This window comes from Miscanthus floridulus, chromosome 12 (assembly GCF_019320115.1).
Source record: "Miscanthus floridulus cultivar M001 chromosome 12, ASM1932011v1, whole genome shotgun sequence".
Taxonomy (NCBI): Eukaryota; Viridiplantae; Streptophyta; class Magnoliopsida; order Poales; family Poaceae; genus Miscanthus; species Miscanthus floridulus.
In genome coordinates, this window is record NC_089591.1 from 38,651,369 (window position 1) to 38,663,567 (window position 12,199).

Sequence of the window (12,199 nt, forward strand, 5' to 3'; positions counted from 1 at the left end):
GGTAGGGGATTTGTAGCGGATAGTGGATTCTTTTTTTTTAGAACCCGGAAAAAACAAGGTGCATCGAAACGAATAGCTGGGAAGGCGACTGCAGTACTCTATCTGCAAGCTAAAGACTAAAGCTGAGAATAATGTAGGAATGAATCATATCATTCTCAAAGTAGAAAAGGTAAAGGGTATAACTTGCAAGTTGCGTCCCGTAAACCACAAGGCATCTCAGGATGGAGGCGCAGCCGTGCCAAGGGCATTTTGACAGGCTTTAATCTAGCATTGCTTTGCTTTCTTTTAGATAATGAGCATTGCTTTGCTTGTATGACAATTTATCTCAAGAAGTGAACATGAGTTAAGCAAGAACACTTTTATTAGCACACTTTGATAAAACATTGGCTAATCAAGCCTTCTGTGAGATAGTTAGAATCCTTCACTATGACTGAAAATTCTCTCATATCCTCTTGAAAAAGGATCTCAAAATTATCAAACATTAAACAGTGTTTATCAGCAGGTATCTTCGTGTAAGATCTATTTTCGACAGCCAGAGCTTGCCATGCCTAAGAATTGCCCGTATTTTTTTTTTCTCTTAAGCTTAGAGAAACGCTCCTTCCATGTATAGTAAGAACAGAATGCTCAAATGACCAATGTTACGGAAAGAGGAAAACTACCGCTCAAGTGATAAATGGGCATCTCATCAGTCGGACCTTTATGGACGCTGTCTTCATTTTTAGACCTTGAGAATAGACATAGGTTGTACGGGATCATGCTCTGCTTATTCTAACACATCTCTTATAAATTACTCTGTAATAGAAATCTGATAGCATTCTATGCTACAGTTATTTCAGATATACACTTATTTTCTTGTTGAGAGCGACCTTAAGTTCATGTCCTCTGCTTATGCAGTACAAGTTATTGGACTCACTCGTCATTCACAGAGCCAACATAGTCTACCTTGGAATAGCAACGGATAATGACTGTACTGAAATAAATATTTGTTGATTCCTTTTACCAATATGCATAAAGCTACTCATGCATGGATGTTACTAACCTCTGTGGACACTGAACAATGAACTCAAATCTTCTCTGTTCAGTGGCGTTCAGCCAATTCAGTTTTAGGGTCGTCATTGCACCACTCCTTTAGCCTTGACCCAGCATAATATACTCCCTAGAACTTGCATTAGATTTTTGTGATGGTGTTTCTTTTCCTACTCATTTCTGACTTGGACGTCTGGTTATTATCTGATAATTCTTCTAATCTGTTTTCACAGTCCCGTTGGAAGTCTGGTTATTATCTGAGCATTGTTGTGAGGGTGTTTCTTTTCTTACTCATTTCTGACTTGGACGTCTGGTTGCAGTTAGATTTTTTTGATGGTGTTTCTTTTCCTACTCATTTATCTGATAATTCATGTTGCAGTTAGTGTTTCTTTTCCTACTCATTTTTCTGATAATTCATGTTGCAGTTATATTTATGGACTCTTCGTTCTTCAGTCAGAATTCAACTTCTTCAGTACAAGTGGCTGAGGCTTCTTCAGTACAAGTGGCTGAGGATTTCGACAGGATTTTGGAGGGACCATAATTGGGTGTTTCTTTTCCTACTCATTTAGTATCTTTTTTTTTTTGAAACTCGAATTTCATTAGTCATTCGACGCAGCTAAATTGCTGGTTACCAAACCCTCAACAAACGGAGGTACAATATTCCAAGTGATTTGCGAATCACTTGAACATCTGAACCCGAACGCCGCAATGGCATCAGCTACCTTATTACAAGCTCTCGAGCACACACACACCCTAGCCTCTATGAACTCTGAACTCAACAGCAACCTAAGCTCGGTGATGAAGCCCCCATGGCCGACAGTCTGTAATCATTACTCTCCAGAGCGGTCTTGACGAGTGAGGCGTCAGTCTCCAAAGCAACATACTGCATACCCAGAGAGGCCACTGCTCTCAAACCGGCTAAACACCCCAACAGTTCTGCATGGAATGCATCTTGCAAGAAATTTTCCTTGCCCGACCCTGCCAGGATTACTGCACCTTGGTCATCACGGATCACGAAACCCCATCCACCTTCTCCTGTTTTGGGATCAAAGGCTCCATCCGTATTTACCTTAACTTCCCCCCGTTGCGGTTTGGACCAATGGTGAGTCTGACTGGATTCCAACAATAGGCCTTTAGATGCCGAAGTCTGAAATCTGTCCGTCAATGCAGCAACTACATACGCCACTTCAACAGCTGTGCGTCTTCTTCCTTCCTCCCTTATTTTGTTGCGCTCATCCCACCAGAGCCAAAGGGGTATTATTACTGTCATCTGCGTTTTCAATTCTAACTTCAGGACTCTCTCCATCATGTCTTTGGCCGACATGGACATCGAACTACTTCCATGTTCAACTCTCTCCATACTTGTTTAACTTGTTTGCATTTGAAAAACAGGTGCGCCCCGTCCTCGTCAAGCCTTTGACAGACACAACACTTAGTATCGATCTGCATTCCCCTTCTTTTGAGCACTTGCCTCACAGCCAAGGTATTATGGCATAGGCGCCACAGAAAATGTCTAATCTTAGGAGGGCAATCAATTTTCCAGATTTGCTGCCAGATATTATCTTTGCCGCTACTACCTTCTGCACCCCCAATCTTGGCCGTTTGTTGCTTGCGAACTTCAGAAGCCCTGTAGACCTTATATGCCAGCCGGACTGAAAATCTCCCTTTGCTATCGAAATGCCAGCCAATCATATCATCCATTTCCATGTGTACCGGTATTGACCTGATCAGTTTGATGTCATGTTCCCAGAATGTTTGTGATAGGAGCTGTATGTCCCACTGTTCAGTCACCGGGTCAATTAACTCTTCTACCCTTTGCAACAGATTTCCCCTTCTCGGAGTGATGGGCTGGCGAGTCATATCCCTTGGAAGCCATGGATCAGACCAAATACTAATTTGACTCCCATTCCCCACCCTCCAGATAACTCCTTCCTTCAGAACTTCAAGTCCTTGGACAATGCTCCGCCAAGTGTAGGAGCAACCATTCTTTGCAACAGCTTTCAAAACATGGGAATTAGGGAAATACTTAGCCTTCAGAATTCTTGCACACAAAGACTCCGGGTTCTGGATCAGCCTCCAACCCTGTTTAGCTAGCATAGCCATGTTGAAAGAGTGGAGATCTCTGAACCCCAAGCCCCCATCTGCTTTTGATGACACCAATTTCTCCCAACTGACCCAATGCATGCTCTTATCCTTGTCTTGATTGTTCCACCAAAATTTTGCTATCATACTACTTATCTGGCCACATATTTCCTTCGTGATGTCGAAACACCCCATTGCAAAAACTGGGATGGCTTGAGCAATAGCTTTTATCATAATTTCTTTTCCAGCCTTGGACAGTAATTTTTCTTTCCACCCCCTGTATGCGCTGCCAGACCCGCTCTTTCAGGTACGCAAACACCTCTGTCTTTGATTTTCCAACGGAAACAGGTAAGCCCAAGTACCGTTCACTCCTCGTTTCAGCTCGTATGTGTAATACTTCCCGGACTCGCCTTCTCTGAAAGTCGCTTGTATTTGGGCTAAACAAGACTGCAGATTTATCGGAATTAATCACCTGCCGGAGCACTCTTCATATGTCTGCAGCAGGTCCCTCAAATTGGACGCCTCTTCCTCAGTGGCTCTGCACAAAATCAGTGAGTCGTCCGCAAAAAGTAAAGCTTTCTTTGGCACGGCTCATCCAAAACGGCTTCACCGGTGAAGCCAAAGCAGGTGAAGTCAGAAAAACTGGTTTTTCTCGACTTCTAGTTCATTTTAACCCCGGCTTACAAAACGACTTCACACTACAGTGCCTCGATTTACGCAAAATAGATGAAGCTGAAGCCGGCATAAACCGTGCCAAAGAGGCCCTAAATGAGAGACCGAGGGGGCATCCCTACAAACGCGAATACCACAGATCTTCCCTTCCACTTCAGCCTTGGCCAGCAATGAAGAGAAACCTTCAGCACACAAGAGGAACAAATACGGAGATATGGGATCGCCTTGTCGTAGTCCTCTCTCCGGTATGAACTCATCAGATAGCACTCCGTTCACTCTTGTACGGTATTTCACCGATGTAAGTAACACACTTCATTATCAAATCAACCCATCTTCTATGAAATCCCAGCCGCAGCATCATCTCACGCAAAAAATGTCATTCCACCCTATCGTACGCTTTGTTCATGTCTTGCAGTTATATTTATGAACTCTTCTTCAGTCAGAATTCAACTTCTTCAGTACAGTGGCTGAGGCTTCTTCAGTACAAGTGGCTGAGGATTTCGACAGGACTCTGGAGTTTGGAGGGACAATAATTGAGCGGACAGAGTTCATCCCATCCCTTAAGGGTGTGTTTAGTTGCCCAAACTTTGGATATTCAAAAAGCACACAGCACTGTAGCGGTACTGTAGCATTCGTTTGTATTTGTTAATAATTATCCAACCGTTGACTAATTAGGCTCAAAACGTTCGTCTCCTAAAGTACAACCAAACTATGTAATTAGTTATTTTTTTATCTATATTTAATACTCCATACATGTGTTCAAAGATTTGATGTGATGTGATAGAGAATCTTGCGCTGTGCAAAATTTGAAGGTGCAAAGTTGGTGGAACTAAACAAGACTTCCATGATTTGAGACGCACTTGAAATTCATTGACACTTTTGGGATCTCATCCAAGAATCCACTTTTTTAACAGCTAAGACCACGCAGCTTTTCAACAGAGTTCAGTTTAGCTATGGAACATTCAAACATTCCAGAAATCAACCTGTTTAGTGCTGACAAGCATCCATGACCACCTAATCCTAGTCTGAAACAAAATGCCCACCTAATCCTATTCTGAAACAAAAGACATCCAGAAACGAGAACTTAATAATTCACCCAACTGAACAATTGCCAAAAAAAACATATGAAATATTCCTTCATTTGATCTACCAGAAAAAAACCATCACCTCTATCTGATTGAACAAGTGATTTATACCCGTCAGGCACAGCACACAAATGACCAACAAGAACTAAATTCTACAGCTCGTGAAGGGTCCTGGTCTAACCATGTAAAAACAAATCAGCAGCAGGGGAAGCCGCAGAGGTGACATAGGCTCCTATTATACACTCGAGAAATATTAAGAGTTTCTCAAAATAAGCAGGCACCAGAACAACCAAGCACATCAAAAATAGGTCTCTACGTCTCCCTTCGGGTCCTCCGACGTGGGGCCGCTGTCTCCTCCTTTTCGTCCTCTTTCTCATCCTTGTCACCACTGCTTCCACCACCGTCGGTCTCTGTGGCCTTGGGCTTGTTCGCCTCAGCTGCAGGTTTCGCAGGTGCCTGGAACAAGCAAATGCAGTGGATTAAGCATTCTCTTCAAGTACAGAACCGTGACAGCAGTAAAACATTGGATGCAAATAACTTACCACTGGCTTCTTGCCACCAAACAGGATCCTGAAGAGAACAGTAACGAACACCACGACAACAGAGACCAAAATACCAATAGTGATGTTGGGCTGCTTCTCTCCCTTCTCAATAACATCCTGTGCACAAGATATAGATATAACATGTTATTTTCTTGATAACACAAGAATCCTGACGTTTGACAGGAGAGGATAGCAAATATCTCCAAAACTCACAATGATCTTGGTCTTGTAGGGAGCCAAGAACGGAACATCAGCAACCTTGTACAGGATGTCAAAAATCTTCTTCTGCAGGAGCAAAACCAGTTAGGGACGAGATGGAACAACGACGAATAATAAAGAAAGAACAGTTATGGCTGCAAAAGATCAGAAAAATGGATCACCTGGAACTCAGAAAGACCATCTGCACCAGAATCAGCCTCCTCAGCCTTCTCCTTTTCCTTCTCAACATCATACTTGGGCTTCCAGGTCTTCTCCAGAATGGAGGTGGCAACCTTCTCATCATCAGCAATCAAGATATTGTCAAACAGGATGTCATCCTGCATTGTCCAGATCTCAATCCCAATAGCAGCAATTGGATCAAAATCAGGCTTGTCAAGCTCAAAGTACTCAGGGTTGGGGATCTCCTGAGGCTTCCAGATTCCCTTGTAGTTGGGGTTATCAATCATAGGTGCATGCCACTTGCCCTTGTAAGCAGGATTCTGCTTCATTGGCCTCTTCCACTCGCCACATCCAGGTGCCTCTTCACACTTGGGGTTGTCAATCTTTGGCGCCTCCCATTCACCATCCTCCTCATCGTCCCAGTCCTCGGGCTTGGCTGCCTCAGGATCATCAATCTCCTCAGGTTCATCATCCAACCATCCCTCAGGCTTGGTGGCTTCCTCATCCACAATTTCCATCGGGGCATCCTCATCCCAGTCATCAGGCTTCACTGCATCTGGATCAGGGATTTTAGCTCTCTCATCCCAGTCCTCCGGCTTCTTGTCATCAGAGTCAGGAATGGTCTTGGATGGAATAAGTGCTGGCTCAAAATCATCAGCAGAAAGGAAGTTCACCTTCTTCTTTTCTTCCCCGTCGATCAAAATTCTGACCTCATTGTCTGGCTTCAAGATAGCCGTGTAGACATGAGAGAGCTTGTCATATGGGACAGAAGGTGGGAATTTGAGGTGATGCTCAACATACTTTCCAGTCTTAGGATTCTTGTGCTTAAGGATGAAATGAACCTTGTTGGTTGACCCACACTTATCTGGACCAAACATAATAGTGTATGGAGTCTCATTATCAAACTCTTTGGCATCCCATCCAGCATCCTGAGGGCGGATGTACTTAATGTAGGCACCTCCACATTCAAGGCCATTCTGAAGTCTCACTTCAAACTGCAGGACCACTGTCCCATCCTTCAAGATAACTGGCTCATCAAGCTCCTTGATTATGGCATATTTCTTTGCCTTCTCACTAACAAGGAGGCCATAGTCCTCATGGCCATCACTCTTGGCATGCTTCCACACACCTACAAACCAGAGTATGTAAGCATTAAGGTATGAAACAGACAGAAAAAAGAAAGAAAGAACAGAAATTATGACTAGTAACAACAATGTTCAAACAGTGGCGGGCAACTAGTAGTTAAAATAAGGATTGCGTATAAGAATACTGTTTAAAGTGGCATTACAGGACGATACTACTCCCTCCATCCACAGATGCAAGCAACGTGTTGTTTTAGCAAATTTTGACTAAAAAATAGTCCAATTATGGTCGTGTTTGTAGGGTGCAAAGGCTGTATAGATTCATATTCAGATTATGACCATGGACAAAAATGTTCACAGATAAACAGAATATTAGAATCTAACAGGCACCTAGTAAAACTTAGGATTGCAAGCTTACTCCATATAAAGAATGTTTAATGTGGCACAGGATTACAGGAATATAAGATACCACTATCAAAATGAACATACTGACAATTTTATTCTTTTTTGAATAACCTAGTTCATTAACACATGCATATAAATAAAATTATCCAAAATCTCTCCTGATGTCTCATGCTATATTCTAGTATAAGTTACTCACTCCGTCCAGTCATGAATCGATGAGGTCACTCCCTCAAGTCATGAATAGATCAGTACATTTTGGCAGTTCCAAAAACATCAACCATTCGTAACAGCTACAAACCATTGTAACTTGTGCCGGCACAGTCAAAAAGTTATACTGTAAGCTGGAAGGAGACAACACTCCTCGATTGCATAGTACGTTGGAACGCTGAGGCTAGCCACGGCTCTGCATCTAGAGCGGGTGCTGCTAGCGAAGCACATCCGATCGAACTAAAGCACATACATGACTGACAGTATCAATCGTGGATCTCATGAGTTATTGCACAGTTATCTCCCCATTTAAACACCGGAAACTACGATCTGGGACGAAGAAGCTCCCCAACCCCACTAAACCCACGGATCTAAGCAGATCTAGCGAAACCATAACGATGCGCGCGCATACCTTGGTAATCATCCTTCTTGGAGACGACCCATCTCCCCTCAAAGTCCTCGTCGAACGGCTCGTACAGCAGCTGCAAACAACAACACCGAAACCCGGAGAGACAATCACAAATCTCACCCACAAAATTGAGAGAACAGAAAAACAAAATAGCCAAATCGCCACAGGTTCGCTTAGATTACCGGATCTGAGGCGCGGATCTGAACGAGCAGCGCCGAGACCACGAGCAGCAGTAGCGCGCGCCCTCCCATCATCCTGCTCTGTCCCGATCTCCTCGAGCCGGGGGAGTTTCTCGAAACCTTCCAACTAGAGCGAAGCGTCCGTCCGCGAGAGGGAGCAGAGGGAGGGGGTATAAGAAGGGGTGGGCGCTGTGGAGTGGCTGCACGGCTGAGATTAGGAGAGGGAGAGAAGGAACGGTGGAGATCGATCGATCTGGGCAGGAGGGCCGGCGTTGCGAGGAAAAGGCCGTCGTGTGACTTGTTCCGGCCAATGGGAGGGTGCGGGACGTGGTGCTGACCAATTGCACGCTGCCACGTCTGACTCGTGACGCCTCAGTCTTGTAGGACGCCATGTCAGCCGCCCCACCCCCACGCACACGCACAGCGGTGGTATCCGGCCAGCCGGTCAAAGTGGGGTATGGCCGTATGGCATCTCCGTCCCGAAATACGGAGTACGTATAAATTTTGAGTTATTTTTCACGCGTGCCATTATAAAAGTTCAAAATTCTGTATCTACTTCTCCACCCGTCCACAAAAGAATACAATTCTCGCTTCCCGAGAAGCCAATCAATTTGAATTTTGACCAAAATTATATTAAAAAATATCAAAATTAGTATTATTAGATTAGTCAGAGAATATATTTTTATAATAAATTTATTTGGATATATAAATATTAATACCATTTGCTATAAACTTGGTCAAACGGAGGGAGAACTAAGAAAGTTTTATGGACACGGGTGATACTATTGTGAACTTTTTTTTTCTCTACATGCCACTTCTATCACATTTTATCTCTAATGGTGTCAAACAGGTGAATAAAATGACCATGTTGTCCTCGAGTCCGTACGAGTTCTAAATTCCTTCGGTTTTTCTACGATGCCACTTATGTCGGTTAGAGTTCTAAATTTCTTTCCTTTCCTCTGGTGCCGCTTCGTCCAAACTGCTGTGGTGCCAAAATTTAAAATGTTTTTTATCAACACTAATTTAATTGGGATTTCAAATTATTTAAATCACTAATTGAAATAAATTTTTTTTCATTTTTTTGCATGAGCTTGTGCAGGAGGCCATTACCACTCTCTTTTTTTTTGCATTACATCACATTTGTGACCTGCTATGAATAGCACCGAACACGTACATGCAGAGCCTGATATAAGACAACAATTAAATGATCATCCCCTGCAAACATATGTCAAGTTGTGATGAGTGATCATTAGGACATCATCAGGCTTTGGTTCAGTTTGAGATTAACCATAGCGTGAGTGTGTGGGCAACATATCTCTTAGTTGTGTTGGTGTACAGGTGTAGAGCACAGAGACATTCGACAGCCATGAAGATAAGTAGAGACGTGTAAAGTCGATGGACGGAGAGCGGCGACGACAGATGTGAGGCTTGAACCGAGAGACCAAGATGGGCGGAAGACTGACTATGGGTAGCTGACACTTGTTGACATCAACAAGCAAGAGTACATGAGGAGAGTTGTCGTGTTGACTAAGTCAAGACGGTGGTTGACCAAGTCAAGCGGAGGCGAAAGAGGACTGGTGATCAGGCGGTCAATGACAACAGTGGCACGTGTCGATATCGTGTAAGAGGCGTAGTAGATACGCTTCTCCAAGGGATTTGGTGGTTTAGGCCTTAAAACCACCAGCAAACGGTTTTCGGGTTTGGGCCTCAAAACCCGGTTGGAGTTTTCGTAGGAACGCGAAGTGGTATGTGGTGTCATCTCAAAGCTTGCGTCGAGTCGAAGCAAAGTCATGAAAAACTCGTGGTCGTTAGATGCACCAATCAAGAGATGGACCATTTTCCCTTGAGGTTCCAATTAGCATTCAACCTTGGGCCTTTCCCCACTTGAGGTGATGTATGGTTACCCTACTCGTCAATTTGGCGTTGGCCTAAAGACTGATCAACCAATTACTGACCTGGCGTCTTGGTTGACCTATCGTGAATTGATGACAGAGGTGATCCGACAACATCTAAATCGAGATGCATTGCATGAAGTGTCAGGCGGATCAGCAGTGTTCATGATTAGGTGTTCATGAAGATACAACCATAAGTGCAGTCATCTCTAGCGCAACGCAGTCATCAGAAATTATCTTTTAAGTTCTTTAGACCATGTCGTATTTTGGCTCGCATTGGTTCCATCGCATATCGACTTGAGCTCACGGCTTCTTCCTCGATGCATCATGTCTTTCATGTCTCACAACTGAAGAAGGCGGTGGGTGCTCACCATTCTGTGACTGTTGCACCTCTATCGAATGTCATCATGTGGAGCATTCCTAAAAGTATTCTCTAGCATCGCACGGTTGTCAAGGGTGCACACTCTATTCACATCGTGGGAAGATTTGGAGTTCGTCAAGCAACAATTTCCTCGCGCCACTGTATGGAGCCATCCTGGCATTGAAGGGGGAATGTCACGGTCGTGCCCACTGTGCCAAGTCCGACAACAGGACGAGCAGGACATCTTCTTCTGTGGGCTACAAGCAAAGTGGTCGAGCAGGCCCAAGTTTTAGAACGTGCGCGTATCCCGTCTTGAATGGGCGAAGTCGTGATAAACTAGCACTCCTGTCCGGTGCAAGGCATAGCTACTCCCACCATCTACCTCACGTCCGCCTCCTCCCCCGCCCCTTAATTTCTCCCTCCCTATGCCCCTCCTCCTTCGCTTCCTCCCTTGTCGTCGTCCTCGACCCTGCCCTTCTCATCGTCCTCGCCCCCGCCCCCAGCCACCGCCCCACCACAGCCGCAGCCACGGAGCTCCAGTGAAACCCTAGCGTGGCCGATCTAACACCCTAGCCTAGTAGTAGCTTGTAGTAGTGGTGAAGTTGGCCCTTGTGGCCCAAGTGGTTTGTATGTGGTTGTGGTTGGTGGGTTTAGACCACCTAGAAAGTTTATAAGGGTGAGGGCCACCTTATAAGCCTTGTCGTTCCAAACGTAGCACTTTTGGGTTAACCATTTTACACAAAGCGAGGACGAAAGTATAAGCGAGGTGCTACATGTATGTAGGCCTATTTCATGTGTGGAGCTGGGCCATGTAAGTAGTTTTTGGATGCGGGGTGTTATAGATGGTATTCGGAGCATCAACCCTTATTGCACGTGCCCATAGAGGGGTGTACCAAAGGGTGGTCCTGGACATCTGCCATATATATATATGTGTGTATATATATCTGTGGTGAGCTATCGAGGGCGTCAGACCTTAAGGGAGGGTGAATGTAACACCCTAGCCTAGTAGTAGCCTATAGTAGTGGTGAAGTTGGCACATGTGGCCCAAGTGGCTTATATGTGGTTGTGGTTGGTGGGTTTACGACCACCTTGGAAGTTTATAGGAGGGTGAGGGTATAAGGTCGAGATGGCGACTAGAGGGGGGTGAATAGTCGTTTCTAAATTTAATCGCATCGGCTAACCGAAACAAATGCGGAATTAAAACAATTCGGTCTAGTCAAGACTACACCCCTCTATCAAAGTTCACAAGCACCTTATAAGATCCTAGTTAGGCAACAAAAGTGCCGGGCTAGCTTGAGCTCACCTATCCAATTCTAGAAGCAAGGTCACACAAACCTATGCTACTAGTATTTCAAGCAACGGGGGAGCTTCTACACATGCTAGTAAGCAAAAGCACAAAGCCAACTAAGCTCACTAGCAATGCTCAATAACAAGATAACCAATGCCAAATTAGAGAGCGCAAATACTTAGCTACACAAACTAAGCAATATGACTAATAAGGTTACATAAATCAAATTAGCCACACAAGGGAGCTACTTCTATGCTACACAAGCAAGAAGGTAACTAGTGAGCTACACAAGCTAACTAATTATAAGAGTAACTACACAAGCACAATGTATATGAAAATAATTACAAGCTTGTGTAAGGGGATTGCAAACCAACGAGAAGAACAATGTTGATACGGTGATTTTCTCCTGAGGTTCACATGCTTGCCAACACGCTACGTCCCCGTTATGTCGACCGCTCACTTGGTGGTTCAGCGGCTAATTGGCATCATCCGCCAAGCCCGCATGTCGGGCACCGCAAAAACCTATCCTGAAAGTGAGGGTAGCTCAATGTCACGCTCAACTAGAGTTGCTCTTCGTGGCTCCCGCGGGGC

At 44.5% G+C, this 12,199-nt stretch overlaps 1 protein-coding gene across 1 annotated transcript; it reads right to left on the reverse strand.

Annotated features, from left to right (window-relative positions):
• Positions 1-4,950: 4,950 nt before the first annotated feature.
• LOC136496972 (calnexin homolog) lies at positions 4,951-8,228 on the reverse strand. Its single transcript, XM_066492754.1, has 6 exons — positions 8,071-8,228; positions 7,892-7,961; positions 5,788-6,914; positions 5,621-5,692; positions 5,408-5,524; positions 4,951-5,321 (listed from the first exon to the last, which is right to left on the reverse strand). The coding sequence occupies exons 1-6, from the start codon at positions 8,140-8,142 to the stop codon at positions 5,178-5,180; spliced, it is 1,602 nt and encodes a 533-aa protein (XP_066348851.1). The 5' UTR covers positions 8,143-8,228; the 3' UTR covers positions 4,951-5,177.
• Between the last annotated feature and the right edge of the window lie 3,971 nt (positions 8,229-12,199).